General features: G+C 38.5%; 1 protein-coding gene across 6 annotated transcripts in view; it reads left to right on the top strand.

Annotated features, from left to right (window-relative positions):
* The window catches only part of LOC130930195 (golgin subfamily A member 6-like protein 25), a 39985-nt gene extending 14379 nt beyond the window's left edge, over positions 1 to 25606 (top strand). For 5 of the 6 annotated variants that reach the window (XM_057857972.1, XM_057857973.1, XM_057857971.1 and 2 more), the window contains 7 exons: positions 6906 to 7166; positions 7260 to 7361; positions 13460 to 13618; positions 15441 to 15541; positions 15613 to 15826; positions 19487 to 19579; positions 19661 to 25606. In XM_057857972.1, the coding sequence (XP_057713955.1) occupies positions 6906 to 7166; positions 7260 to 7361; positions 13460 to 13618; positions 15441 to 15541; positions 15613 to 15826; positions 19487 to 19579; positions 19661 to 19822 (1092 nt within the window). In that variant the 3' untranslated portion in view covers positions 19823 to 25606. The remainder of the gene's footprint in view (positions 1 to 6905; positions 7167 to 7259; positions 7362 to 13459; positions 13619 to 15440; positions 15542 to 15612; positions 15827 to 19486; positions 19580 to 19660) is intronic. The other variant, XM_057857975.1, reaches the window with a different exon arrangement.
* The last annotated feature ends 884 nt before the right edge of the window (positions 25607 to 26490 follow it).

Here is a 26490-nt window from a genome sequence, read left to right on the forward strand (position 1 = left end):
CTGTTAAAGTGATCCATGGATAGAAAGACTTGTAGTTCTTAAAAGATAAATGTTAGTACAAGTTATAGAGATTTTATGTTAAAACCCCTCTTAACGTTTTCGTTTTAATAAAATTTGTTGGGCTGTCAAAATTATCGCGTTAACGGGCGTTAATTAATTTTTTTAATTAATCACGTTAAATAATTTGACGCAATTAACGCACTAGGCCCGCTCAGACAGATTTAAATGTCAGTACAGTGAAAGGCCAACTTGTTAATTGTGTTTTATGGAGTTTTTCCGCCCTCTGCTGGCGCTTGGGTGTGACTTGCATATGTTATGTGGCGTAATGTCGCCCTCTGCTGGCGATTCAGTGCAGCTGATTATTTGGGTTTCGGCGCGCTTTTCTGACGTGATTATATGTCGACGCGAACTCACACTAATAGAAAGTGCTATTCAGACTAGCTAACGTCCGCATCCAGTATTCAGTGGCAGTTCTCATAGTCCCATCACACTGTTTGTGTCTAATACATGCATCGCTTGTGAGTTATATTCCTCCTTTGTTTATATTCATGAGCATTAGATAGTTATTGTTGATGTGTATTTGAATTTGTTCACATATATGGTGAAATGCAGTTACATTGTTAGATGCTTGTGAGCTAATTGGCTAGTGCTACTGCTCAAATGGACACGTGTGTGTACATTTTATGTTATTTTGTGATTTATGCAAGTTATTGACACATTGCCTTGTTATTTTCAGTTTTACAAAAATACAAGAAACGTGCTCCTGTCAAAAAGAGATGACTTCAGTAAAGCCCATGCAACTTTGCCACACCATCTGATTTCTTTTTGGAACTTATGTTCGCTATCTGTCAATTTGTGTACTCACACACATTGAGGACAGAATAGGGCTACTAGTTTATTTTTTGATTGAAAATTTTGCAAATTTTATTAAAACGAAAACATTAAGAGGCGTTTTAATATAACATTTCTATAACTTGTACTAATATTCATTTTTTAAGAACTACAAGTCTTTCTATCCATGTGTAACTGGTACACGCAAGTCCATGTGGAGCGTGGAAACCTCCCTGCCGATTCCTTCTTGTAAGGACGCTAGCGGCTGTGCCATTGGCTCGAGCTCATTGGTGCAGTGGTTACCGAGCTTGCCTGCCGAGTGGAAGCGTCGTTGGCGCGCGGGTTCGCGTCCCGGCCTAGTCAGAGGTGGGAGCGTAACGCGGGGCGGCGCTGACACAGGGGTTACAATGGTGCCGTGGACCCGGATCGGCAGCGAAGGTTTCGGGGGGTGAGTGTAACGGGTACACGCAAGTCCATGTGGAGCGTGGAAACCTCCCTGCCGATTCCTTCATGTAAGGACGCTAGCGGCTGTGCCGTTGGCTCGAGCTTATTGGTGCAGTGGTTACCGATCTTGCCTGCCGAGTGGAAGCGTCGTTGGCGCGCGGGTTCGCGTCCCGGCCTAGTCAGAGGTGGGAGCGGAACGCGGGGCGGCACTGACACAGGGGTTACACATGGATCACTTTAAGAGAATGTTAATAATGTTAATGCCATCTTGTTGATTTATTGTTATAATAAACAAATACAGTCCTTATGTACTGTATGTTGAATGTATATATCCATCTTGTCTTATCTTTCCATTCCAACAATAATTTACAGAAAAATATGGCATATTTTATAGATGGTTTGAATTGCGATTAATTGCGATTAATTACGATTAATTAATTTTTAAGCTGTAATTAACTCGATTAAAAATTTTAATCGTTTGACAGCCCTAAAAATTTGTAAACCTTTCAATCAAAAAATAAACTAGTAGCTCACTATTGTTGATGTCAATAATTACACAATGCTCATGGTGCTGAAAACCATAAAATCGGTCGCACCCAAGGGCCAACAGAGGGCGACAAAACACCAAAAAACACAAGTAACAAGTGGACATGACACTGTGCTGTCATTTTAATTTGTTTGAGTGGGGCATGTGCGTTAAATGCGTAAAATATTTTAACGTGATTAATTTAAAAAATTAATCACCGCCCGTTAACGCAATAATTTTGACAGCTGTAGTTTAAAAGTTTAAAATATGCGAGTGAATAATTTTTTAAAGTCGTTTTTTTTTTAAACAAAATATTAGACATCAATTAATGATTCTCAGCTAAAGATGACAGACATTTTGAATAATAAACATAATTACTTACCTTGTTTTCAAGGCTGGGTTGAAACAAAAACAGTTGCGGGACGTCTGTAAACGGGGGTTTCCAGGGTAAAACGGACCAATTGAAAATAGTTTGGGGGCTTAATGCTCCATGAATCTGCTATGGCAGCATATAGACATATTGTTCTATCAAACACAACAGTTCTTTTGGCTTAAAATACAGCAGTTTGTTTTAAAGAGGAGTGCAAGAGCAGAAACTGCTTTTTCAGTCTTGTCTGTGTTTTCCGCCATTAATTTTGTGAGTATATTAAAAATGTGCTTTCTGAACTTCTAAAATTTTTATATGAGGGGGCAAGACATTAATTTTAGGGAACACTACCTCATCGTACCCCTGTGTAAAGCCGGCGTCGTTTGAATATATGATAACAGAAAATGTAAAATAAGGAATACCATTATTTTACAAATTTTAGGGGAATACCAAATTAAAGTAACATGTATTTGCAGACGGCATTATTGTAAAAGACCTGTCATATTCTGTTTACTCACACTAGATATTATGGGTGGGAATAATTATCTCACAATATAACAATTATCAATACATAGGGCAGGAAATAATTCTACAATATTTGACTATGCAAGTAATAAACAGAAAAACTTTTCATCCTGCTGCTGTGAATTGAATTGAGGGTAGCAGCGAATGAACATTATTTTGATAAATACCCCCCTACCACTTCAAACGGATTGGGTGTCAATGGCGGCCAATGAGTTTAATTTTGGGAGCATTTCAAGTCATTTGCTGTTGATTTTCAGTCACATCCTGTTGATTGGGGGCATTTCTGGGTCATTTCTTGTTGATTTTAGCTTACAGAACAGGACGAGACCTGAGAATCTACCCAAATGAATAGGCAGTGACTCAAACTCAAGAGGAACAGACCTGTAAACGCACCAAAATGAACAGAAAGTGAGCTGTAAATTCCTTGAAAATAGGAAAGACTGGCTGCGAATGCTCTGGTGCCCCCCAACGTCGCCCCCTCCAAGTTTAAATGGTTTGGGCATCTCACGCTGTCAATGACAGCCATTGAGTTAACAGAGACACTATTCTAGCGGAAGATTTTGCCAGCAACTTGGTTCCTTTTTTTTTTTTTTTTTTTTTTTTTAAACAGTGACACCTTTTTAAAATGATATATGGCGGAAAACACCGCTCTGAGATCCCCAATTTGGCCAACTTCCAAAATCGTCCGATATGCATGCGTGATACATCATTGGAAAGCTTAAAATCTCAATTTTCTGCAGGAAGAAAAATTTTGAACTGGAGGGCATTTAAAAAAATATATGTTTTTTTAAACAGCAAAACTCTATCTGGAGTGGAAAGCAAGTGAGAGCAGAATTACAGACGCCATAACTTTTGACGAGATATCACGTACTTACCTTGTTTCAATCCAAAAACTCCATGTCGCATGTATCACTGAGTGTCAAGACACAGCTGTGAATGTCCACAGCTGGATTTTGGGGGATTTTATGAGTGAAACATGGTAATATAAGAAGGGTCGCGATGCAGAAATCGCAGACATCAAGTAGGGGTCGAGATTTTCTTTTTTCATATATTTACCCTTTTAAACCTTTTTTTTTTCCTTTCAAATGTTCTTTATTTGGATCGATTATTTATCATCTAACATATCGGGGAAAATGCAACAGTAACAAAAAATACAATTTAGTGCTAGTTATGAGGTAGATATCCGTGACTTTTTTACAGAAGCCATTTTTTTCATTGTGACGTAATTTGTTTAAAATAGGACTGTCAAACGATTAAAAGTTTTAATCAAGTTAGTCACAGCTTAAAAATTAATTAATTGTAATTAATCGCAATTCAAACCATCTATAAAATATGCCATATTTTTCTGTAAATTATTGTTGGAATGGAAACATAAGACACAAGATGGATATATACATTCAACATACTGTACATAAGTACTGTATTTGTTTATTATAACAATAAATCAACAAGATGGCATTAACATTCTGTTAAAGCGATCCATAGATAGAAAGACTTGTAGTTCTTAAAAGATAAATTTTAGTACAAGTTATAGAAATTTTATATTAAAACCCCTCTTAACGTTTTCGTTTTAATAAAATTTGTAAACTTTTCAATCAAAAAATAAACTAGTAGCTCGCCATTGTTGATGTCAATAATTACACAATGCTCATGGTGCTGAAACCCATAAAATCAGTTGCACCCAAGGGCCAGCAGAGGGCGACAAAACACCAAAAACACAAGTAACAAGTGGACATGAGTCACATGACACTGTGCTGTCATTTTAATCTGTTTGAGTGGGGCATGTGCGTTAATTGCGTCAAATATTTTAACGTGATTAATTTAAAAAATTAATTACCGCCCGTTAACGCGATAATTTTGACAGCCCTAGTTTAAAAGTTTAAAATATGCGAGTGAATAATTTTTTAAAGTCGTTTTTTTTTTAAACAAAATATTAGACATTAATTAATGATTCTCAGCTAAAAATTACAGACATTTTGAATAATAAACATAATCACTTACCTTGTTTTCATGGCTGGGTTGAAACAAAAACAGTTGCGGGACGTCTGTAAACGGGGGTTTCCAGGGTGAAACGGACCAATTAAAAATAGTTCGGGGGCTAAATGCTCCATGATTCTGCTATGGCAGCATATAGACATATTGCTCTATCAAACACAACAGTTCTTTTGGCTTAAAATAGAGCAGTTTGTTTTAAAGAGGAGTGCAAGAGCCGAAACTGCTTTTTCAGTCTTGTTTGTGTTTTCCGCCATTAATTTTGTGAGTATATTAAAAATGTGCTTTCTGAACTTCAAAAATTTTTATATGACGGGGCAAGACATTTATTTTAGGGAGCACTACCTCATCGTACCCCTGTGTAGAGCCGGCGTCGTTTGAATATATGATAACAGAAAATGTAAAATAAGGAATACCATTATTTTACAAATTTTAGGGGAATGCCAAATTAAAGTAACAAGTATTTGAGGACGGCAAAATTGTAAAAGACCTGTCATATTCTGTTTACTCACACTAGATATTATGGGTGGGAAAAAATTAACTCTCATTATTACAATATAACAATTGTCAATACATAGGGCAGGAAATCTACAATATTTTACAATGCAAGTAATAAACAGAAAAACTTTTCATCCTTCTGCTGTGAATTGAATTGAGGGTAGCAGCGAATGAACATTCGTTCAATAACTACCACCCTACCACTTCAAACGGATTGGACGCCAATGGCCGTCAATGCTGGCCAATGAATTTAATTTTGGGGCATTTTTTGCTGTTGATTTTCAGTCACATCCTGTTGATTGGGGGCATTTCTGGGTCATTTCTTCTTGATTTTAGCTTACAGAACAGGACGAGACCTGGGAATCTACCCAAATGAATAGGCACTGACTCAAACTCAAGAGGAACAGACCTGTAAACGCCCCAAAATAAACAGAAAGTCACCTGTAAATGCCCCGAAAATCGGAAAGACTGGCTGCGAATGCTCTGGTCCCCCCCAACCTCGCCCCCTCCAAGTTTAAATGGTTTGGGCATCTCACGCTGTCAATGGCAGCCATTGAGTTAACAGAGACACTATTCTAGCGGAAGATTTTGCCAGCAACTTGGTTCCTTTTTTTTTTTACAGTGACACATTTTTAAAATGATATATGGCGGAAAACACTCAGGTGACTTGAAGTTCCGCTCTGAGATCCCCAATTTGGGCAACTTCCAAAATCGTCCGATATGCATGCATGATACATCATTGGAAAGCTTAAAATCTCAATTTTCTGGGGGAAGAAAAATGTTGAACAGGAGGGCATTTTGAAAAAAAAATTTTTTTTAAACAGCAAAACCCTATCTGGAGTGGAAAGCACGCGAGAGCAGAATTACAGACGCCATGACTTTAACGAGATATTATCGCGTACTTACCTTGTTTCGATCCAAAAACTCCATGTCGCATGTATCACAGAGTGTCAAGATACAGCTGTGAATGGCCACAGCTGGATTTTTTTGCGGATTTTATGGGTGAAACATGGTAATGTAACAAAGGGTCGCGATGCAGAAATCGCAGACATTAAGGAGTGGTCGAGATTTTCATTTTCATATATTTACCCTTTAAAATTTTTTTTTTTTCAATTTTTCTTTGTTTGGATCGATTATTTATCATCTAACATATCGGAGAAAATGTGACAGTCACAAAATAAATACAATTAAGCAATAGTTATAAGGTAGATATCCGTAGGAGTGAATTTTTTTTTTTTTTTTTAATGAAATATTAGACATCAATTGATGATTCTAAGCTAGAAATGACAGACATTTTGATTAATATATAACATTACTTACCTTCTTTTTATGGCTAGGTTGAAACAACAGCGGTTGCGCGACGTCTGTAAACGGGGGTTTTCAGGGTAAAACGGACAATTTAAAAATAGTTTGGGGGCTTCATGCGCCACGAACCTGCTATGGCACCATATAGACATATTGTTCTATCAAACACAACAGTTGTTTTGACTTAAAATACAGCAGTTTCTTTTAAAGAGGAGTGCAAGAGCAGAAACTGCTTTTTCAGGCTTGTCTGTGTTTTCCGCCATATCAATTCTTGGCAGCAGCATATCAATAACCTTTTCGATATTTTGCCACACCCCTACTCCATATCTGGGCAGAATACAACGATAAAAATGATATTTTAATCAATATGTCCTCTTTTATTGTTTCATATTTACATAATGTGTGTGCTTGTTGCAGCTGTCCGTTGCCAAGTTGGAAAAGCAGCTTGCTGAATGCGAGGCGGCCTTGGTCAAACAGAAGAGTTTGTTGAATGAAAAGGACAGAATACTTGAACGGCAGCTTGATGAACATGATGCGGCTTTGGTCCAAGAGAAGAGTGTGTTGATTGAAAAGGACCCAGAAGTTGAACGGCAGCTTGCTGAAAGTGAGGCAGCGTTAGACAAAGAGAGGTTTTTGTCGAGTGAAAAAGACCGAAAAGTTGAACAGCTTCAAAACCAGGTTGGTATGGTGGCTAATCCATGACACTCAGTCAGGATGATGGCTATACAAAAGTAAGAGATGGATAATTTGAACTGTTTGTTTTCCTTTCAGGTTGCAGAGCTTGAAGCGGAGTTGAACAAGGTTAAGCTCCAATACAAAAATGTGTCACAGGAGCTTGATCAAGTGAAACTTGAAGTTGCAAAAGCTGATACGGTAATGGTTTCTGCCTTGAAATATTGCTATGATCACCATTCCAGTACAAAAATAAGTTGGTACAGATGCTAAGAAAGAGTGTGTAAGAGGCAAAGAATGTCCAAAATTGAGGATGATTTCACAACAAGAAGATAACAGATTATGTATTGTGCAAAGATGAAATAACCAGAGGTGGGTAGAGTAGCCAAAAATTGTACTCAAGTAAGAGTAGCGTTACTTCAAAATAATATTACTCAAGTAAAAGTAAAAATAGTCATCCAAAAAATGTACTCAATTAAAAGTAAAAAAGTATTTAGTGGTCTCAGTGCATTCGCTTTTGTTGCCTTGTTTGCTAGCTTTTAGCCACATAATATGCAGAATGGACTTCGTTGTAGGTGCCTCTTTTGATTCAGCAGTTGGCCTTTTCCCTGTAAAAAAAAAAAAAAAACTGTCCAAAGATGCTGCAGCACACAGCCAACAGCAGCTAAAGTTACTGTTTACATTGACTGACGCTGGGCTGCTATAGGTGTGCAAACACTAGGGGTGCACGATATCCATTTTTTGAAACCGATATCGATAATAACTTCCTGCCCCTCAAGGCCGATACCGATACGATAACCAATAATATATATATAATTTTTCAATGTATATTCACCTGAGTTTTTGAACACCTGTCGGTCAAAAATATTAGTAGTTGATTCAGCTTAGATTTGCCTTTGATCGAACCAGAATTTTCATGATGACATTAACATTATTATAATGAACAAAACAAAGACGGTAACAAAACTTTGCATACCGGAAAAACAGGAGTGGAGACAAACACACAAATCCCAATCCGACACTGTGCCAAAAATATTATTAATAGGGCCGATAATATATTATGTTATTGGATTTATTGGGATGACGCAGGGTTCGCGTTAACCGAATATTTTCCGTCGTTGACCGTTTTTTTACAACGGTGACGGAAAAAACTGAAGTCCATCTGTCATTTTGACAGGTTGCAATTCACACCCCAGACCACAGGGTGGCGAGTAAACATGTTAATTAGTTATTGTCTCTGTTGATGCATGACGTCGTTGGCCTTACTCGGAAAAATGTCAAGGCAACTGAGTGTCCGAAGTTTCTTCAAAAAGCCCCAAAATGACGATGGTGTTGATAAAAGAGGTGAAAAAAATAGGGACTGATGCAGTGAAGGATGACAACGAATCAAGTGAATCGCCGGTTCACTCCTCACTGCGGCGAGCAGTTGAAAACGCCGCCAATTACCATGAAGGGCAGAATTGGTAACATGGTGAAAGCGGCATAAAGCCAAAAAAGCGGACCAGACTAGCCAGAGCCTAAAATTATTTCAAGGAAAATATGGAGGGTGCCACCTCTGCGTACTCTTTTTGCTAAGCTGAGCTCACATACCGCGGTAGCACGTCGGCTATGAACAAACACTTGACACGCCGTCACCCAGGTGTATTTCGGAAGACAACAGGAAACAACAAGCTAGCGGATTGTAAGTCCATACCACTTTCTAACGATTTTTTTTTAAAATTGGAAGTTGCCTTTATGTGCGTCGTATCACGTGCATTTTTATTTAATAATAATAATAAATAAATAAATAATAATATATATGTATATATATATATATATATATATATATATATATATAATGGAATTATATAATATTTTATTATTATTAAATGTATTAGGATCATGGAAGGTCCCACTTGGGGGGGGGGGGGGAATATATATATATATATCCTGTATATACATAATACTGTATAATAAAAATATATATGGAAACATAGTACTGGCCTGCTTACTGTAATCCATGACTGCACTAATGTTAGTTACTTTATACTATAAAGTATTATTCTATTATTGTGTATATACATATAGTGACTGCTTTAAGATATAGTCATTTTAAAAATTTAAGTGACGGGTAAAAATAGATTATGACCGGATTTTTATGACCCTGTCAGTCAAAATGACAGACAACGAAAAAGTCTAGCGCAACCTCTGGGATGACGTCGTAATTCCTATTATCGGTCCGATAATTATCGGTCCAATAATTATCGTGCACCTCTAGCAAACACCCCGGTAATGGCGTTCAACTACTAGAAGCCGATGTCCAATAATTTCTACCCAGATTAGTCAATAAAGTAGACAAGCATATTGATGTGTCAAGAGGCACAGGCCAGATTGTCGTTTATTATTTCATTGCGGCCCAGTAGCAAATGCATCGCGGACCGGTACCAGTCCCCGGCCCAGTCAGTCATTGCCAAATAAAAACTGGGAGAGAGGTTTAAATCCACTCTTTCAAGTCATGTTGAGGGCAGCACTATATGTCAAATACTTCCATTTTTATAGTGCTTTAAACACGCCACGTGATTGAACAGGCTGCCGTGGTCATAGAATGGCATGCTTGCGTCTGATTGGTGTAATGGAGGCATGTGATTATTGTTGCGATATCTCCTTGGTGAAATTGGTAGAGCGACTCTTGGCATCACTGTCAAAAATGAAATAAATCTAATATGTAGAATAAAGAGGAAAATTATAATGACTCTTGTGTAGCCCAAAGTAGCGGAGTAAGAGTAGCATTTTTTTCTTCACAAATCTACTCAGGTAAAGGTAAAAAGTATGGCTGAGTAAAACTACTCTTAGAAGTACATTTTTGTCAAAAATTTTATCAAGTAAATGTAACAGACTACATGTAACGCATTACTACCCACTTCTGGAAATAAGTAATGTAGGCAACCACCATAGCATGTCGATACATTAACACGAAGTATAACAGTTAGCTAATGTGATGTAGCAAGTAGCGACTTGTATAGACACAGCCGCAAGTAACAAAATAACAAAATAGTCACTTAAAGAGCCTTAACGATCACATCAAATTGGCTAACGTGAGCTAACTATAGACAACTACACTCATTAGCTCTGGTTCCTATCTACTACGAGATCAAACACATGCAATTAATTCTTTTATATTTGTGATAGCCATTGTTCTGTATCATTCCCAAGACCGTCAATATGCATTGACGATACGATTTGCGATACAAGGCTCTCGATATGGCGATACAACAATTATCGATACATGGGTCAGGAAATCATTCTAGGATATTCTACAAAACAACTAATAAACAGAAAAAATATATATTTTCATCCCTCTACTGTGAATTGGCATAAGTTTTATCACTAGTAAACATCCAATCCATTTGAACTGGGAGGGTGGCATCCCTCCCACTTCAAACGAATTGGACATCTATGGCCGTCAGGGGAGCCAGTGCCAGGCAATGAGTTAATTTGGGGGCATTTCACATAATTTCCTGTAGATTTTCAGTCACTTCCTGTTGATTCTGGCCCATTTACGGGTCACTTTATGTTGATTTTGGGTTACTGAAAAGGAGGCGACTCAAAAATGTCCCCAAATAAATAGAAAGTGACTCAAAATAAACATGAAGAAACCTGTAAATGCCTTAAAATGAACAGGAAGTGACCTGTGAATGCCCGCAAAAGACTGGCTGTGAATGCTCTGGTTTTAGTGCCATTGACAGCGGTAGACGTCCAAGCCAGTCAAAGTTAATTGAATGTCTAGCGCTTCAATGGCAGCCAGTAAGCTAACGTAGCCATTATTCTAATGGAAGATTTTGGTAGCAAACTTTTGGTTTCTTTTTTTTTTTCTTTCAAAAGTGACACCTTTTTAAAACGAAACAAGCATATCGATAAGTACCGCAATACTATATGACCTTTTCGATATTTTGACACACCCCTAATGCTTTGTTTGAACAAGAATCTACAGGTAAATGGTCTTTCCCATTCTGTGATGCTTTGAAGCTTGATTTACAGTGGGGCAAATAAGTATTTAGTCAACCACTAATCGTGCAAGTTCTCCCACTTGAAAATATTAGAGAGGCCTGTAATTGTCAACATGGGTAAACCTCAACCATGAGAGACAGAATGTGGGGAAAAAAAACAGAAAATCACATTGTTTGATTTTTAAAGAATTTATTTGCAAATCATGGTGGAAAATAACTATTTGGTCAATACCAAAAGTTCATCTCAATACTTTGTTATGTACACTTTGTTGGCAATAACGGAGGCCAAACGTTTTCTGTAACTCTTCACAAGCTTTTCACACACTGTTGCTGGTATTTTGGCCCATTCCTCAATGCAGACTCCCTTTTTTTGCCCTGGCTGTGTGTTTGGGATCATTGTCATGCTGAAAGACCCAGCCACGTCTCATCTTCAATGCCCTTGCTGATGGAAGGAGATTTTCACTCAAAATCTCTCGATACATGGCCCCATTCATTCTTTCCTTTACACAGATCAGTCGTCCTGGTCCCTTTGCAGAAAAACAGCCCCAAAGCATGATGTTTCCACCCCTGGACATGTACTTTCTTCAGCAGGGGGACACGACTGGCAGTGCAGGATTTGAGTCCCTGGCAGCGCATTGTGATACTGATAGTAGCCTTTGTTACTGTGGTCCCAGCTCTCTGTAGGTCATTCACTAGGTCATCCCGTGTGGTTCTGGGATTTTTGCTCACCGTTCTTGTTATTATTTTGACGCCACGGGGCGAGATCTTGCATGGAGCCCCGGATCGAGAGATTATCAGTGGTCTTGTATGTCTTCCATTTTCTCAAAATTGCTCCCACAGTTGATTTCTCTACACCAAGCGTTTTACCTATTGCAGATTCAGTCTTCCCAGCCTGGTGCAGGTCTACAATTTTGTCTCTGGTGTCCTTTGACAGCTCTTTGGTCTTGGCCATAGTGGAGTTTGGAGTGTGACTAACTGAGGTTGTGGACAGGTGTCTTTTATACTGATAATGAGTTAAAACAGGTGCCATTAATACAGGTAACGAGTGGAGCCTCATTAGACCTCGTTGGAAGAAGTTAGACCTCTTTGACAGCCAGAAATCTTGCTTGTTTGTAGGTGACCAAATACTTATTTTCCACTCTAATTTGGAAATAAATTCTTTAAAAATCAAACAATGTGATTTTCAGTTGTTGTTTTTTTCACATTCTGGCTCTCATGGTTGAGGTTTACCCATGTATACAATTACTGGTCTCTCTAATCTTTTCAAGTAGGACAACTTTTGGTGGTTGACTAAATACTTATTTGCCCCACTGTAAATCTGACGTTAGAACGCAGTGTGTGTATGAGTTTATCGCAGTCAAACCTTCCTCATCGCTCTGCCTGGCCCGGCCCCCTACGGGAAGCCGTGGCACAATTTCTTTAGGAACTGTTTCATCAACTGATAGTGAAGTCTGTGGCTCACGATAACGAATATCTCACGATATAGCGATAGAACAATTATCGATACATTGGTCAAGAAATCATTCTAGGATATTCTACATAACAACTAATAAACAGAAAAACAAGCTTTTTTCATGCTTCTGCTGTGAATTGGAATAAGTTTATCACTAGTAGACGTCCTGTCCATTTGAAGTAGGAAAGATATTAGTGAATGAACGAATCTTCGGATTGGACGTCTATAGCTGTCAGAGGCAGCCTATGCCTGGCAATGAGTTAATTTTGGGGCATTTCACGTCATTTCCTGTAGATTTTCGGTCACTTCCTGTTGATTTTAGGGCATTTGCAGGTCACTGATTTTGGGTTACTGAAAAGGAGCCGACTCAAGAATGTCCCCAAATGAATAGGAAGTGACTCCAAATCAGCAGGAAGTAGTCTGTAAATGCAATAAACTGAACAGGAAGTGACCTGTAAATGCCCGCAAAAGACTGGCTGAAAATGCTCTGGTTTCAGTGCCATTGACAGCGCTAGACGTCCAAGCCAGTCAAAATTAATTGAATGTCTCGCGCTTGAATGGCAGCCAGTAAGCTAACGTAGCCATTATTCTAATGGAAGAGTTTGGTAGCAAACTGTTGGTTCCTTTTTTTTTCTTTCAAAAGTGACACATTTTTAAAATCAAACAAACATATCGATAAGTACCGCAATATATCGCCTTTTCGATATATTGACACACCCCTAATGCTTTGTTTGAACAAGGATCTACAGGTAAATGGTCTTTCCCATTCTGTGATGCTTTGAAGCTTGATTTATCCCAGCAACATGCAAAGTGACACCCATAGTCAGGCTTGCTTACACATTAGTCTAACACTCTGTCAGGTGAGGCAGGAGCTGCAGTCCCGTGTCGATGAGCTGCAGAATTTGACCGAAACGTTGAGGGAGTCTGAGGTGCAGCTGCTCGCATGCCAGAAGAATCTGCAAACCTCTGAGTCGAAGTGCTCAGAGCAGGCAGAGGCCATAGAGAAGCTTCAGAATGAGGTGTGCAGTCAGGAAGGGTTAAACATCAGGGTTCAAAATGAACACACTAGCAATGTCACAGTGGAACTTAGTGGTTAATGAAGAAAAATATTGTAAGTAAAGGAGAATTTTTTCTCTTCAATTTAACATTAAAAGGGTAATAATAATTTTAATTTTAAAAGAGGATTCACATTTAAATATCTTATTGCAATTAAAACTGAATACAGCTAGTAATACTTTTAGAAATATCATTTTAGCAGATTAATTATTTTAATGAACTTTACAAACTTTTGCTTATATCTAAATACATATTGATTTGCAAAAATGTAGAAGCAAGTATTTTTGCATGTAAAACATTTAACACAATATTAGAATATATGAGAATTAGAATACTACAATTAGATGAATTTGAGAAATCATTATACAGGAAGGATAATTTTTAAAAATACATGTATTTATAATATAGAAAATAATCTCCCAAAAGTTTTTTTCCCCATTAAAGAGAAAAATGAGTACCGTATTTTTCGGACTATAAGCCGCAATTTTTTTTTTTTTTTTCGTACTTTGGTCGGGGGAGCGAGTTATGTGTGACATTATTGAAAAATTATTAGATCATTTCACATGTTATTTCCACACTGAACCGCAAGAGGGCTCTAAAGGTCAGTGTTTCAACATTGGCGGTAGCTTACAAAAGCAAACCTGGTAAACTTGTCAGTCGTCCTGGTTCTTTATTCTATAGTTGTCCGAATAACTCTTAATAGCGATTCTACGTTAACATACTGTGCAGATTCTCAGTTCTCAGCCTGTTGTTCTCTATTCTATTTTATTTTAAATTGCCTTTCAAGATGACATGTCTGTTCTTGGTACGGATTTTATTAAATTTGTTTTCCCCAAAAATGCGACTTATAAGCCGGTGCAACTTAATTGTTTTTTTTTTTGGTTTTTTTTTCAATTCGCATTTTTTGGCTGGTTCGAGTTACGGACGAGTTCTGTTCCTACACTTGCAACGTAACCCGGATTTCCACGTAAATTAGAATGAACCCTTCAAGTACCCCTGAATACCCCCTAAATCTCAAAATAACTACCCAAAAACATGCATTATATGTCATTATACTGTCGTCGCCAAGACGTTGGCGCTAAGTCCTAGCTAGACAGCAAGCTAAACAGTAATCTTTCCCCTCTCTCTCTCTCTCACTACACTGCGTGACTTTATCATGGGCGCATATACACACTTCCTCATGTGTACACATGTGCTCTTTTTCGTGTGCGCAGATATGTTGTTCTTCATCTGTACATGCGTTCTTACTTGTTTGCGGAAGTATTACCTGCTCTATGCATCCTGCACTAAAATAAAAGCATGCATAACAAAAAAACCCCCCTCAACATTAAGATAAATAAAAAAATAAAATAAAATACTGTGAGGTACAATAAGGTACTGTTTATGTGACACCCCCCCCCCCCCAAAAAAAAAAAAAAAGATTGGAGACAAAGTGGCGGACGAGACTCTGCCGTTGTCAAGTCAAAATCACGTAAGTCGGGTACATCGACATCAGTTGTCCGAAAAATACGGTAGAATATTTTTTCAAATAATATTTTTTTAAATATATAACCTTCTAAAATGGTATACTAAATAAGATATAACAAAATTCTTTTATAAGTTGACTTACTAATGAAATGTAAATATGAGATCATTGTGACAGATCATTATTATAATATTAGAGAATCTTGCTAAGTGTGATGATTTGTAATTTTCTGCTCTTCTAAAAACAATCAGCAGATAATTTGTAATCAATAATTAACATTGCAAACCTTAAAATTAATTACTTTCGCCATGTTGAGACAGCTGCAGAGTCAAGAGAATTTGGTAAGATCGGCTGGTGAGCTTCAAGCATCAGCTGAGGAGCAGAAATCAAAACTGCAAGAGCAAGTGGACACCCTGCAAGAGTAAGATAATACCAAAGACCAAATTTGACTAAGGTGAAAGTATAAACACTTAATCTTAAATGGTTGTTTAGGAAGCTGGACCAGCTGAGTCAAGAGAAGCTGGAGTTAGAACAGAAACTGGAGGCCAAAGAAGAAGCTCTACGCCTCAGCAGCCAGCAAATTGAAGAACATGGCACGCAACGGTCGGAACTGCAAAGCCAGCTGGAGCAACACGCGTCTGAATGCCAATCGCTCAATGATCAACTAGCTAAATGCTCAGCCGACATGTTGAATATGAAAGAACAGGTACATGGATTATGATTTTGTACACAATACTGTAACACCTGACTCAAAATTGATATATATTGTAAAATAAGGATGGGAATCTCTAGTCAGCTCACGATACAATATGATCTGCGATACAAGGTTCACGATAACGAGTAGGCCTATCACATTATATGCCGATACTACAATTATCGATACATGGGTAAGGAAATCATTCTAAGATATTCTAAAAAACAACTAAAAGAAAATATTTTATGACTAGTAGACATTCTGGACAATTGTTCAAACACATATTCCCACAAAAAAATGCTAAATATACTTCTAAACTAAATAACGAATGCATAAACAATCATTAGCTCAAGCAAAAACCTACCTTATGTTTTTTATGGGGCGCAGCTGGATTCAGCCACATTTATTGAGTTATGGCATATTCACAGTTGCCACTGGAGGGCAGCATATCCACCCAAATCAATAAAACTAAATTCAAACACTTTCAAAACAAACCATTACAACGCCACTCTAATTAAACGAATCCTCGAAGCAGCAAAATTTGATTCGAAGCTTTTTTTTAATCAAATTACTCGAGTTAATCAATTAATCGTTTCGGCACTAGTTTGAACCATTTTTTAACTTCCTGCTGAATAAGACAGGAGTATTGCTGAATGAAGAAAATAAGTATTTGAACACTCTGGCTTTTGGCAAGTCCCCCCCACTTAGAAATTATGGAGGGGTCTGAAATTTCTATCGTAGGTCCATGTCCACAGGTAGAGAGATAATCTAAAAAGAAAAATCCAGAAATCACAGTGTATGATTTTTTTAAAGGATTTATTTGTGTGAAACAGTTACAAATACGTATTTGAACACCTGAGAAAACGAATGTTAATATTTGGTACAGCAGCCTTTGTTTGCAATTACAGAGGTCAAACTTTTCCTGTAGTTTTTCATCAGGTTTGCACACACTGAGAAACACTGAGTTTGAGATGCCTCAAAAGGTTTTCTATTGGGTTTAGGTCTGGTGACCGGCTAGGCCAGAGGTGGCCAACCCTAGTCCTCGAGAGCTGCAATCCAGCTTGTTTTCCATGTCTCCCTCCTCCAACACACCTGAATCAAATTATCAGGATTGTTATCAGGCAACTGTGGAGCTTGCTGATGAGCTGATCATTTGATTCAGGTGTGTTAAAGGAGGGAGACATGGAAAACAAGCTGGATTGCGACTCTTGAGAACCAGGGTTGGCCACCCCTGGGCTAGGCCATGTTAGAACCTTAATTTGCTTCTTACGTAGCTACTCCTTGATTTTCCTGGCTGTGTGCTTCGGGTCATTGTCATGTTGGAAGACCCAGGCATGACTCATCTTCAATGCTCAGACTGAAGAAAGGAGGTTGCTCCCCCAAATCTCACAATACAGGGCCCTAGTCATCCTCTCCTTAATACAGTGCACTCTTGCTGTCCAATGCGAAGAAAAACACCCCCAAAGCATAATGCTACCACCTCCATGCTTCACAGTAGGGATGGTGTTCTTGAGATAGTGCTCATCATTCTTCTTCCTCCAAACATGGTTAGTAGAATTATTACCAAAAAGTTAGATTTTACTCTCATCTGACCACAAAAATGACTCATCTGCATCATCCAAATGCTCATAGGCAAACTTGAGACAGGCTTTGACATGCCGTGCATGATTTCAAACCATGATGTCTAGTGTATTACCAACAGTAACCTCGGAAACGGTGGTCCCAGCTCTTTTCAGGTCATTGACCAACTCCTGTCGTGTAGTTCTGGGCTGATTCCTCACCTTTTTTGGGATCATTGAGACCCCATGAGGGGGATATTTTGCATGGCGCTCCAATCTGATTGAGATTGACTGTCATGTTTAGCTTCTTCCATTTTCTAACGATTGCTCCAACAGTGGACCTTTTCTCACCAAGCTTCCTGGCAATTGCTCTGTAGCCCTTTCCAGCCTTATGGAAGTGAACAGTTTTGTCTCTGGTATCTTTGGACAGCTTTTAGGTCTTGACTATGTTACAAGTTTGAGTCTTACTGATTGTATGGGTTGGACAGGTGTCTTTATGCTGCCATCGATCTCAAACAAATGCATCTGATTCAGGGTAATACATGTAATGGAGGTGGACTTTTAATTGGCGGACTAACAGGTAAGGGTGTAATGGTACATGTATTTGTATTGAACCGTTTCGGTACGTGGTGCTCGGTTCGGAACTGGCGTACCGTACGAGTTTCTGACGTAATTTAACCCTTACTTTTCGAGGCTGTGAGTCGATCGGGTTACATTTTCTTTGTGTAGATTATATTTACTCCGTCTTCTCTACTATAATGAGGACCAACACGGTAGGACAGTATAACCCAGAAACGTCAACGGCGCAAAAACGTGGCCGCCGCAAGATCGCGGTGGAACGCGGGCATTAAAGTAAATCAGCCAATGCACACTAGTCGCAGTGCGGCCGTGTGTTAGAGGCGTCCCAGAAGCAGCTCAACATGACGCACGCGAAAAGAACGGCAGAGTTTATTATTTGACGCGAGACGCGGCCCTCCTGCGTCAATACTAATACCGGTAGCTGGGATCAGGCAGACCGGAAGTCATTCGTGTAAAAATACGGTGGATCTGGTCGATTATCAAACTAATATGCAATCGTAACCCACTTTTTGAGTCAATCAGGTCTCTTGAGTGGTAGATCGGGGCACAGTTGACTTGTCTTTGTTGATTTAGTGCTGTCTTCTCTGCTATCATAATAACCAAAACGGCACCGTGTTCAATACAAAACCCTCCTAACACAACAAAACAAGTAGGAACTAATATTCACATAGGAACTAAAGTTATACAACATAAAATATACAATATAAATGAATACTACATCACATTTGTAAAATATAAACACGTAATAAAATAAATTGAAATGAGCTAAAACACCTGTAATTAATAATAAGAATAATACACAGATCCTGCTTACACAATTAAATTTATTCATTTCTGTGTGGTGCTTTAACTTGAGAAAATCCACCAATAAAGCTTTTGAAAACCGTTCATAAGAAGAAAAAAAAAAGATTCATTGAGGCATTTCATTTGTAAAATACATGTTAAAATCTTTGTCATTGGGATTGCTTTTCTCTTTAGAACAGGACTTCTTTTTTCTTCTTTCTTTCAGAAAGGAAGCTGACCAATACGTGGGGTCTGAAAGGCAAATTGTTGTTGGATTATCTTTAAATACCCGCTACTTTTTGAGCAGAATTCTAGCTTTGTTTAGGCTAATGTTCCTATTGTTGAAAGCACAAAGGTGTGTAATAAACAACTAGCACATTTATATTTTGAATTTTGTTTTCTTACTGTACCGAAAATGAACCGAACCGCGACCTCAAAACCGAGGTACGTACCGAACCAAGATTTTTGTGTACCCTTACACCCCTACTAACAGGTCTTTCAGGGTCAGAATTCTAGCAGATAGGTATTCAAATATTTATTTGCAGCTGTATCACACAAATAAATTGTTAAAAAAATCCTGCATTGTGATTTGCGGATTTGTGACAGTGGACATGCACCTACGATGAAAATTTCAGACTCCTCCTTGATTTTCTAAGTGGGAGAACTTGCAAAATACTGTAGCAGGGTGTTCAAATACTTGTACATTACTTCTATCCATCCAATTTATTAATATATATGGTGACATCTTCAGGTGAAAAATGCCAATGAGAAAGTTTTGTCCAAAGAAGTGGCCCTTGAGACCAGCGTCAAAGAGCTGAGGGTTCTCCGTCAGACCAGGATGGCGGTGAGTACCGAACTCCCGCTAGCCTCTGCACTGCTAATGTCGTTTAAATTCTACCATGTGTTGTTGTCTGTGTCTGTTTAGTCGGAGAAGCAGTTGCAGACACGTGTGAAAGATTTGCAGTTGAGCCTGGAGAAGTGTGAAAGACACAAGAAGAGTATTCAGAACTATGTGGACTTCCTCAGGACCTCATACATTATGATATTCGAAGATCAAATATTTTGGTCTTCCACTTGCATGAAATGACAGCCTACTTTTTAGAAAGTGGTCTTCATTTCCATTCCCTTTAGAGGAAGCAAAGTGTAAATTGAAATATCTGCATTTTGCCTTAGGGTTAGTCTTACAGTTCTGAGGTTCGGAGTTGGACTCTTTGTTCTTGCATGAGTTTTCAATTCTGAAGACATGCAAAAGTGTCCATGTGAAGGCTTTTTTGTCTGTAGGTGGTCAGCGATTGGTTGGTGACCATCCAAAATGTATTCCCTGCCTCTCACTTCGTGTCAGCATTGGTACGTTTACTACAATTCACCTGCCACCCGGAATAGAACAACCACTAAAAAAAAACTTAATATACAGTATCTGAATCATACAAATATTTATCCCTAGAAGGTGCACGGCAATGATCGTTCAAATGTGTTCAGAGTCATGACATCATCTTTGCACCTTTTTCCAAGCCCATGAGTTTCAAACCAACTAAAACAAGCTGAAAATTATAACACAAACTCAACATAATCGCACTAGGGAACCATAAACCGTATTGGCCCGAATATAAGACGGTGTTTTTTTGCACTGAAATAGGACTGAAAAAGTGGTAGTCGTCTTATATTCGGGGTCTAGACATTATACCGATTCACGACGCTAGATGGCGCCAGATATCATTGAAGCGAATGCTGAACTTGAGTCATGTTCTGTCATGACAGATCTCAGCTACTCTCAAGTTTAACCAGTTTGCAATATTTTATTGCAATGTTTTTCCTTATTCAGAATTGTTTAAGACTACAGTTACAGTTAGACCTCACTTTGATGGTTAATGCAGTTATTGCAATTTTGTTGTTTTATCACAATAGATTGGTTTATTTACATTTTTTTTTAAAAAAACAGAAGCCATTCATTTACAAATGTGATTGCACTTTAGTTTACATATTTAAATGTTCAGATATTAAGATTTGAATGAGGCAAAATAACAAGCCTTTTCTCTCAAATATATTGTTATAATCAGGGGTGCACATAATTTTTTTGCCCAGGTTCTCAGAGGAGGACCTGGAGATGTGACTTGGTCCTCATTGAGCTTGAGACCGACCCGCCTATTGCGATAAATTTATGACAACCTTTACTTAGAGCCAATTAACTTTAATTAATTATATTAACAATGAATGCCTGATTAACATCAACTGGCACAACAAAATTGCCATTACTTTGAAGTGAAATGTAAAGAAATAAACATAAACGCACCAATTCAAAATAAAGGGCATTATGCGGCTCCCACATTAACTCCAAGCCTTTTTAAAAGTGGGATGTCCTCCTCATAAGACCTCATTGAACGTGCATGTTTAGCTTTGTAAAATGCGAGCAAAAACACGTTTGTCAGTGCATGGCGCTGTTTTCATTACCTTTATTCCGCCACTTGTCCATAGGGCGAGTACGGTGCTGTCTGACATTGATAGTTTGCTTAATTGCCACATGCTCTCTGTTTTTTCGTGCTTTTCAAAGTTTGGATGGCTGAAATTCTTTGACCCTACATAAAATGCGCTGCTCTTATCGGCGACATTGGGATTCTCACGGCACATTTTGTACCGCATTTCCGTGCGAGCATCCTTTACTTCTAGCCACGGTACCTCCTGCAGCCACTTTTCAGCAAAAGTCCTTTTTTCGGTAGCTCCGGTGACGTCTCTGTCGTCTGTCTGTCTTTTGACGGGGGTGGGGGAACACGGAAGTAATTACTCAGTGTGGCCTGCCTCATCGACATTTTGAGAAGTTATTTTCTCGTGTCCGCCGCAAATACAGTGGTCAGCCATCTGTACGCAAAAGCGTATGGAACCCGTTGAGGGCCAGCGCGTTTGTCTACGTCCAGTACACATGCGCGCATGCGGACCACTTATGTGCACCCCTGGTTATAATCATTTGTTTCAGATGTAGTGTAATTATTTTCTGTGTAAAAATTAATCTGGTGTTCAAAAAGTATTTTTTCAAACTTGAGTATTGAAAAAGAGGGGGTCTCTTATAATCAGGGCAGTCTTATATTCGGGCCAATACTGTAATAATCGATTATTAGATTTTTTTTTAAGTAGATTGCCTAGGCCTGTCGCAATATCAAATAATTCCATTTATCGCACGATTAATAAAAATGAAGGCGGTAATTTTTCCGCTGCGATTTATTGCCTCGCGTGCACGTGCGTGCGCGCGTGCAGCAGACATGCTGTCATAAGTTCGGATTCCTTGTTACCAACTGCACAAAATGCATCTTCGCTCCAGGTCCGGCAAAAAATAGCGCCAGATCCAATTGTTCCCATTATATCCTAGTGTGTAACATATACCGGCCGCATCAGAGCTCCGGATTGACTGCGGACCATCTCTGGCGTGCCGGTGTTGTTGACGTGTGGGCGCTCCCATCAGCGATGACATTTCATGCGGGCCGGCTATTTTTCGGCACAACACCAGATATTTGAGTGGCAAATTAAGAGCGCTGTGCTTCAAACTCGTCCTGTTTATAAAAGTCGATTGTCATATGCTTTTGTTGTGCAGTAATGAGCAGACGTGGCTTATGTGGCGTTTGCTAAATTTAATGCGCGCACACACTAGATATCATGAAATAGCAAACTAGATGCGCTATGTCCCATGCCATTGGCTACGTGAGCCCAGAGTGATTGTGGGACACGTAGTCCATATACTACATCGATGAATTATAAACCGCAATGACTGAATGGAAGTTAAGAAGGCCAAATCAATCCATACCAGTGACTATAGATAATGCTGCAAATATTGGTAATTCAGTACGTGACACAGATGGATTCGGACCAAAAATAGGATAACTTGCTCATGTAGTAAACCTCGCTGCTAAGAGAGCTGTCGCAATCAACAGTGTGCCCCGCCTCACTTTACAAACAGTAAAGATTGTTCTCAGCACTTTTATACTAAATTTCTTCGGATCAGTAAGAAGTAAGCCCTTAGATATTATGCACTAAAATGCATGTTTGTATGACGGCAATTTAATTTTTGCTCGTTTGCAAAAAAAAAAAAAAAAAAAATTTTTTTTTTTTTTTTTCAGAGCATTAAATGTATTGAATCGGATCGAAAATCGTGTCCCCCGTATCGAAAATCGTACCGAACCGTGACTTAACCGTGTCGTTGCATCCCTGTGGAACACCATTGCAGAAGCTATGAGGGGAAAAGTTTTCATTTGCCTAAATGCTTAAGTTATTAACTGCAATTGTATTTTTTTTCTCTTGAAAAACACATTTTATTTATTCTGTGTTTCGGTGTGGTATTAATATTGTTGTCTTTTACTTAAGAGGCATGGTCTATTGTTTTTAGTTGGGATTTCTTATCGCGTTTAAATGGGTGTACTTGATCTATTAATATATACTGTATTCTCACTGTTATTGTAAATTGTTTTTTTTTTTTTAATTGGGGGGGCGCAATAATATCGCATATCGCAATAATTTATGAGATAAATTATCGCACACTAAAATTTGTTTAGCAACAGGCCTAAGATTGCCTAATTAAGGCTAAATAGCGGGATTTTTTGATTCAATCTCAAATCATTTGCTCACTGAAGAAAGAATCCAAGATGTCATCATTTCTTAAGGGAAGCCATAACATGTGTCATCCTTTAGACAATACAGTGAACCTTCACTACTTTACGGAGCAACTTTTGTGCCCTCAGTGCATCTCGGATTTTTTAAAAAATCAATCCCTAATACTTATTTATAAATGGAATCTGTGTGTGCGTGTGTGTTTGTTCCCTATGGACTCCGAAACAGCTGTTCGGACTAAATTTTGCACAGTTGTACTCAATGGGCGGATTCAGACAGCAAGTCTTAATTTGTTTTTCCGACTCGAGTGAGGCATTAACTTGACGTCTGAACAGGACAAGTGGACCATTTCCAATCTGATCTGGGTCACTTTCGTATGTGATTTAAATCCGATCTGGGACACGTTTTTCTAGAATGTGGCGGCGGTCTGAACTGTCAAGTCTTCCAAATCGGAATTCATGCAGCAATTACGTCAGCAAAGAGCAAGAGCGGCAGGGAGGACAGCGATGTAGCTGTGCATTAGTGTTAGCGCCTAGCTTGAACTCTGCTTTTATGCAGTCGTAAAAAATTGAAGGGAAGGATTAGCCTGATAATGCTCATTTTTTTCTTTCTGTGCGCCAAATACGCAATATTTCAGTAGGCCTCCATTTAGTGTTCATTAGAAACTTTAAAAATTTGCATAGAAAATCCCTGATTGTGGAGGCGACAGCGCCATCTCTTGGGCAAAATGCGTCTTTTGCGATTGCAATGTCGCAGTTGGCTTTCAAATTACATTTTCATGTAGAAATTTGAATATGCTGTGATTATACATTGTGGCTTAAAGCACTCCACAACAAGACACTAGATATAAAACAAATGTACTTCCGGAATATTAATAACAGATTAATTTTGGCTGGATATCGTAATCTAAACAAAGGCGAATTTGTGTCTGTGTGTTCGTGTTTTATGGACACCGAAACGGCTGTTCAGATTTTGACGAAATTTTACGCAGTTGTACTTTATGTGTCTGGGAATGTTCTTAGATGGGTTTGATCTCTGTAGGTCTCCATTTACTGCGGAAATTTCATTCCAAACTCCAATAATGAGCATAGAAAAGGCCAATTTTCACTTTTTCACCTTAGCAACACCGGGTCATACTACTCCATAAGTCCATCCAACATACGGTACATTTAAAAAAAAAAAAAAAAAAAAAAAGCTGGGAGCCGTGATTTCGAGGTTTCTTATGTGTCGATTTAACAAACCTTGGCCCCAAAAACCCACCACAAGTAGTATGGCTGTACTACAAGTATTACATAAAGGAGTTCTAAAAACATTTATGTACACTTTATTTACATCTATGTATGTATGTACACTTACACAGTCACACACACACATCATAGGAGGCAATGAATGTACAGTACGTATTTATATTATTTATACATTATTTTATGTATGTCATTTAAATTTATTTAAATGTTTCAAACTATAATATTCCAATGATAAAACTGCATTCATAGAGTTTTATACAAATCCAACACCAAGAACAGACATATCTTGAATGGCAATTTCAAATAAAAATAGAATCGAGAACAACAGGCTGAATAAGTGAACGGTATGCTAACGTTACATGACGCATAAACAACGAACTGAAAACGAGTCCGATTTGGCCTGCATATTTCACTACTTGCAGGTTGTAATCTGCTAAATATAATTTCCTTTTTAGTGCCCTTTTGTTCGGCCCTTCTCAGTTGTTTTTCTAAGTTATCGCCAATGTTGAAACACAGGCCTTGAGCGCCTTCTTGCGGTTTAGTGTGAAAATAACATGTGAAATGATATAATAATGTCTTAAACATTTTCAGACATAAGTCGCTCCACCGTATGAGTCGCACCAAGGCCAAACTATGGAAAAAGCTCCAATTTATTGTCAGAATAATACGGTACATGAAAAAATGGATGTGAAAAATGATGGTGGGGGCGGCACTACTTTGCGGATTTTCACTTTACGTGGTTGGTTCCGGTCCCCTGGTAACAGCAATAATTGAGGGATCACTGTATTCTACTTGGTACAACCCTGGCATTCAAAGAGGAGTTCAGAAATTTCATGGTTTCAAGTTTGCCCGATTAGTTGATTGCATAGTTTCCCTGCAATGGGATTCACTTGAAGATTTCCTGTACTTACTGTATCTCAAAATCTGTACATGCTGTATTGATTGAATATTTACCGTATTGTATGGAAGGGAAGTGAAACTGTGTTCAGTAGAGCAAGACCTTGCTTGTGCACAATTAAAAAAACTTTGTTGTACCTTGAGTCTTCCTTTCCTTGCACAATAGAATATAAACATACACATAAGACATTTGCAAAGACCCTTGTAGGTATTTAGTTGATTCTGAACTCAACCACACTTCCAATTGTTAAATAGTGCACACATGCAGTGCCCTCCATAATTATTGGCACCCCTGGTTAAGATGTGTTTTTTAGCTTGTAATATTTTTTTTATTCAAATAATATGGGACCTTAATGGGAAAAAAAGAGAAAAATCCAAACTTCAATACAAGTGCATTTATTCAGTGGGGAAAAAATCCCACATAAAGAAATGATTATTTGACTTCAAATAATATGTGTCACAATTATTAGCACCCCTGGTGTTAATACTTTGTACAACCCCCTTTTGCCAACAAAACAAGGTCTGGGGACTGAGATGGCCGTGGGAGAAGCTTGATTTTGTGTCTGGTGAACCATTTCTGTGTAGATTTGGCAATATGTTTAGGGTCATTGTCTTGCTGAAAGACCCAGTGACACCCCATCTTCAGCTTTTGGGCAGAGGGCAACAGATTTTGATTTAAAATGTCCTGGTATTTCAAAGCATTCATGATGCCATGCACCCTAACAAGGTTAACAGGGCCTTTGGAAGCGAAACAGCCCCACAGCATCACTGACCCACCCCCATACTTCACAGTGGGTATGAGGTGCTTTTCAGCATGCGCATCTTTCGTGGCACGCCAGAACCACTTAGGGTGTTTGTTGCCAAAAAGCTCAATCTTGGTCTCATATGACCAAAGCACACAGTCCCAGTTGAAGTAATACCAGGACATTTCATCAAAAAAATATATATTCTCAACAAGAAAAATCACTTCAATCAAAAAAAGAAAAATTTCAAGTCATGGATAAAGTTTTTGAATGCAAAA

Source organism: Corythoichthys intestinalis, chromosome 14, assembly GCF_030265065.1.
Source record: "Corythoichthys intestinalis isolate RoL2023-P3 chromosome 14, ASM3026506v1, whole genome shotgun sequence".
NCBI classification, from domain to species: domain Eukaryota; kingdom Metazoa; phylum Chordata; class Actinopteri; order Syngnathiformes; family Syngnathidae; genus Corythoichthys; species Corythoichthys intestinalis.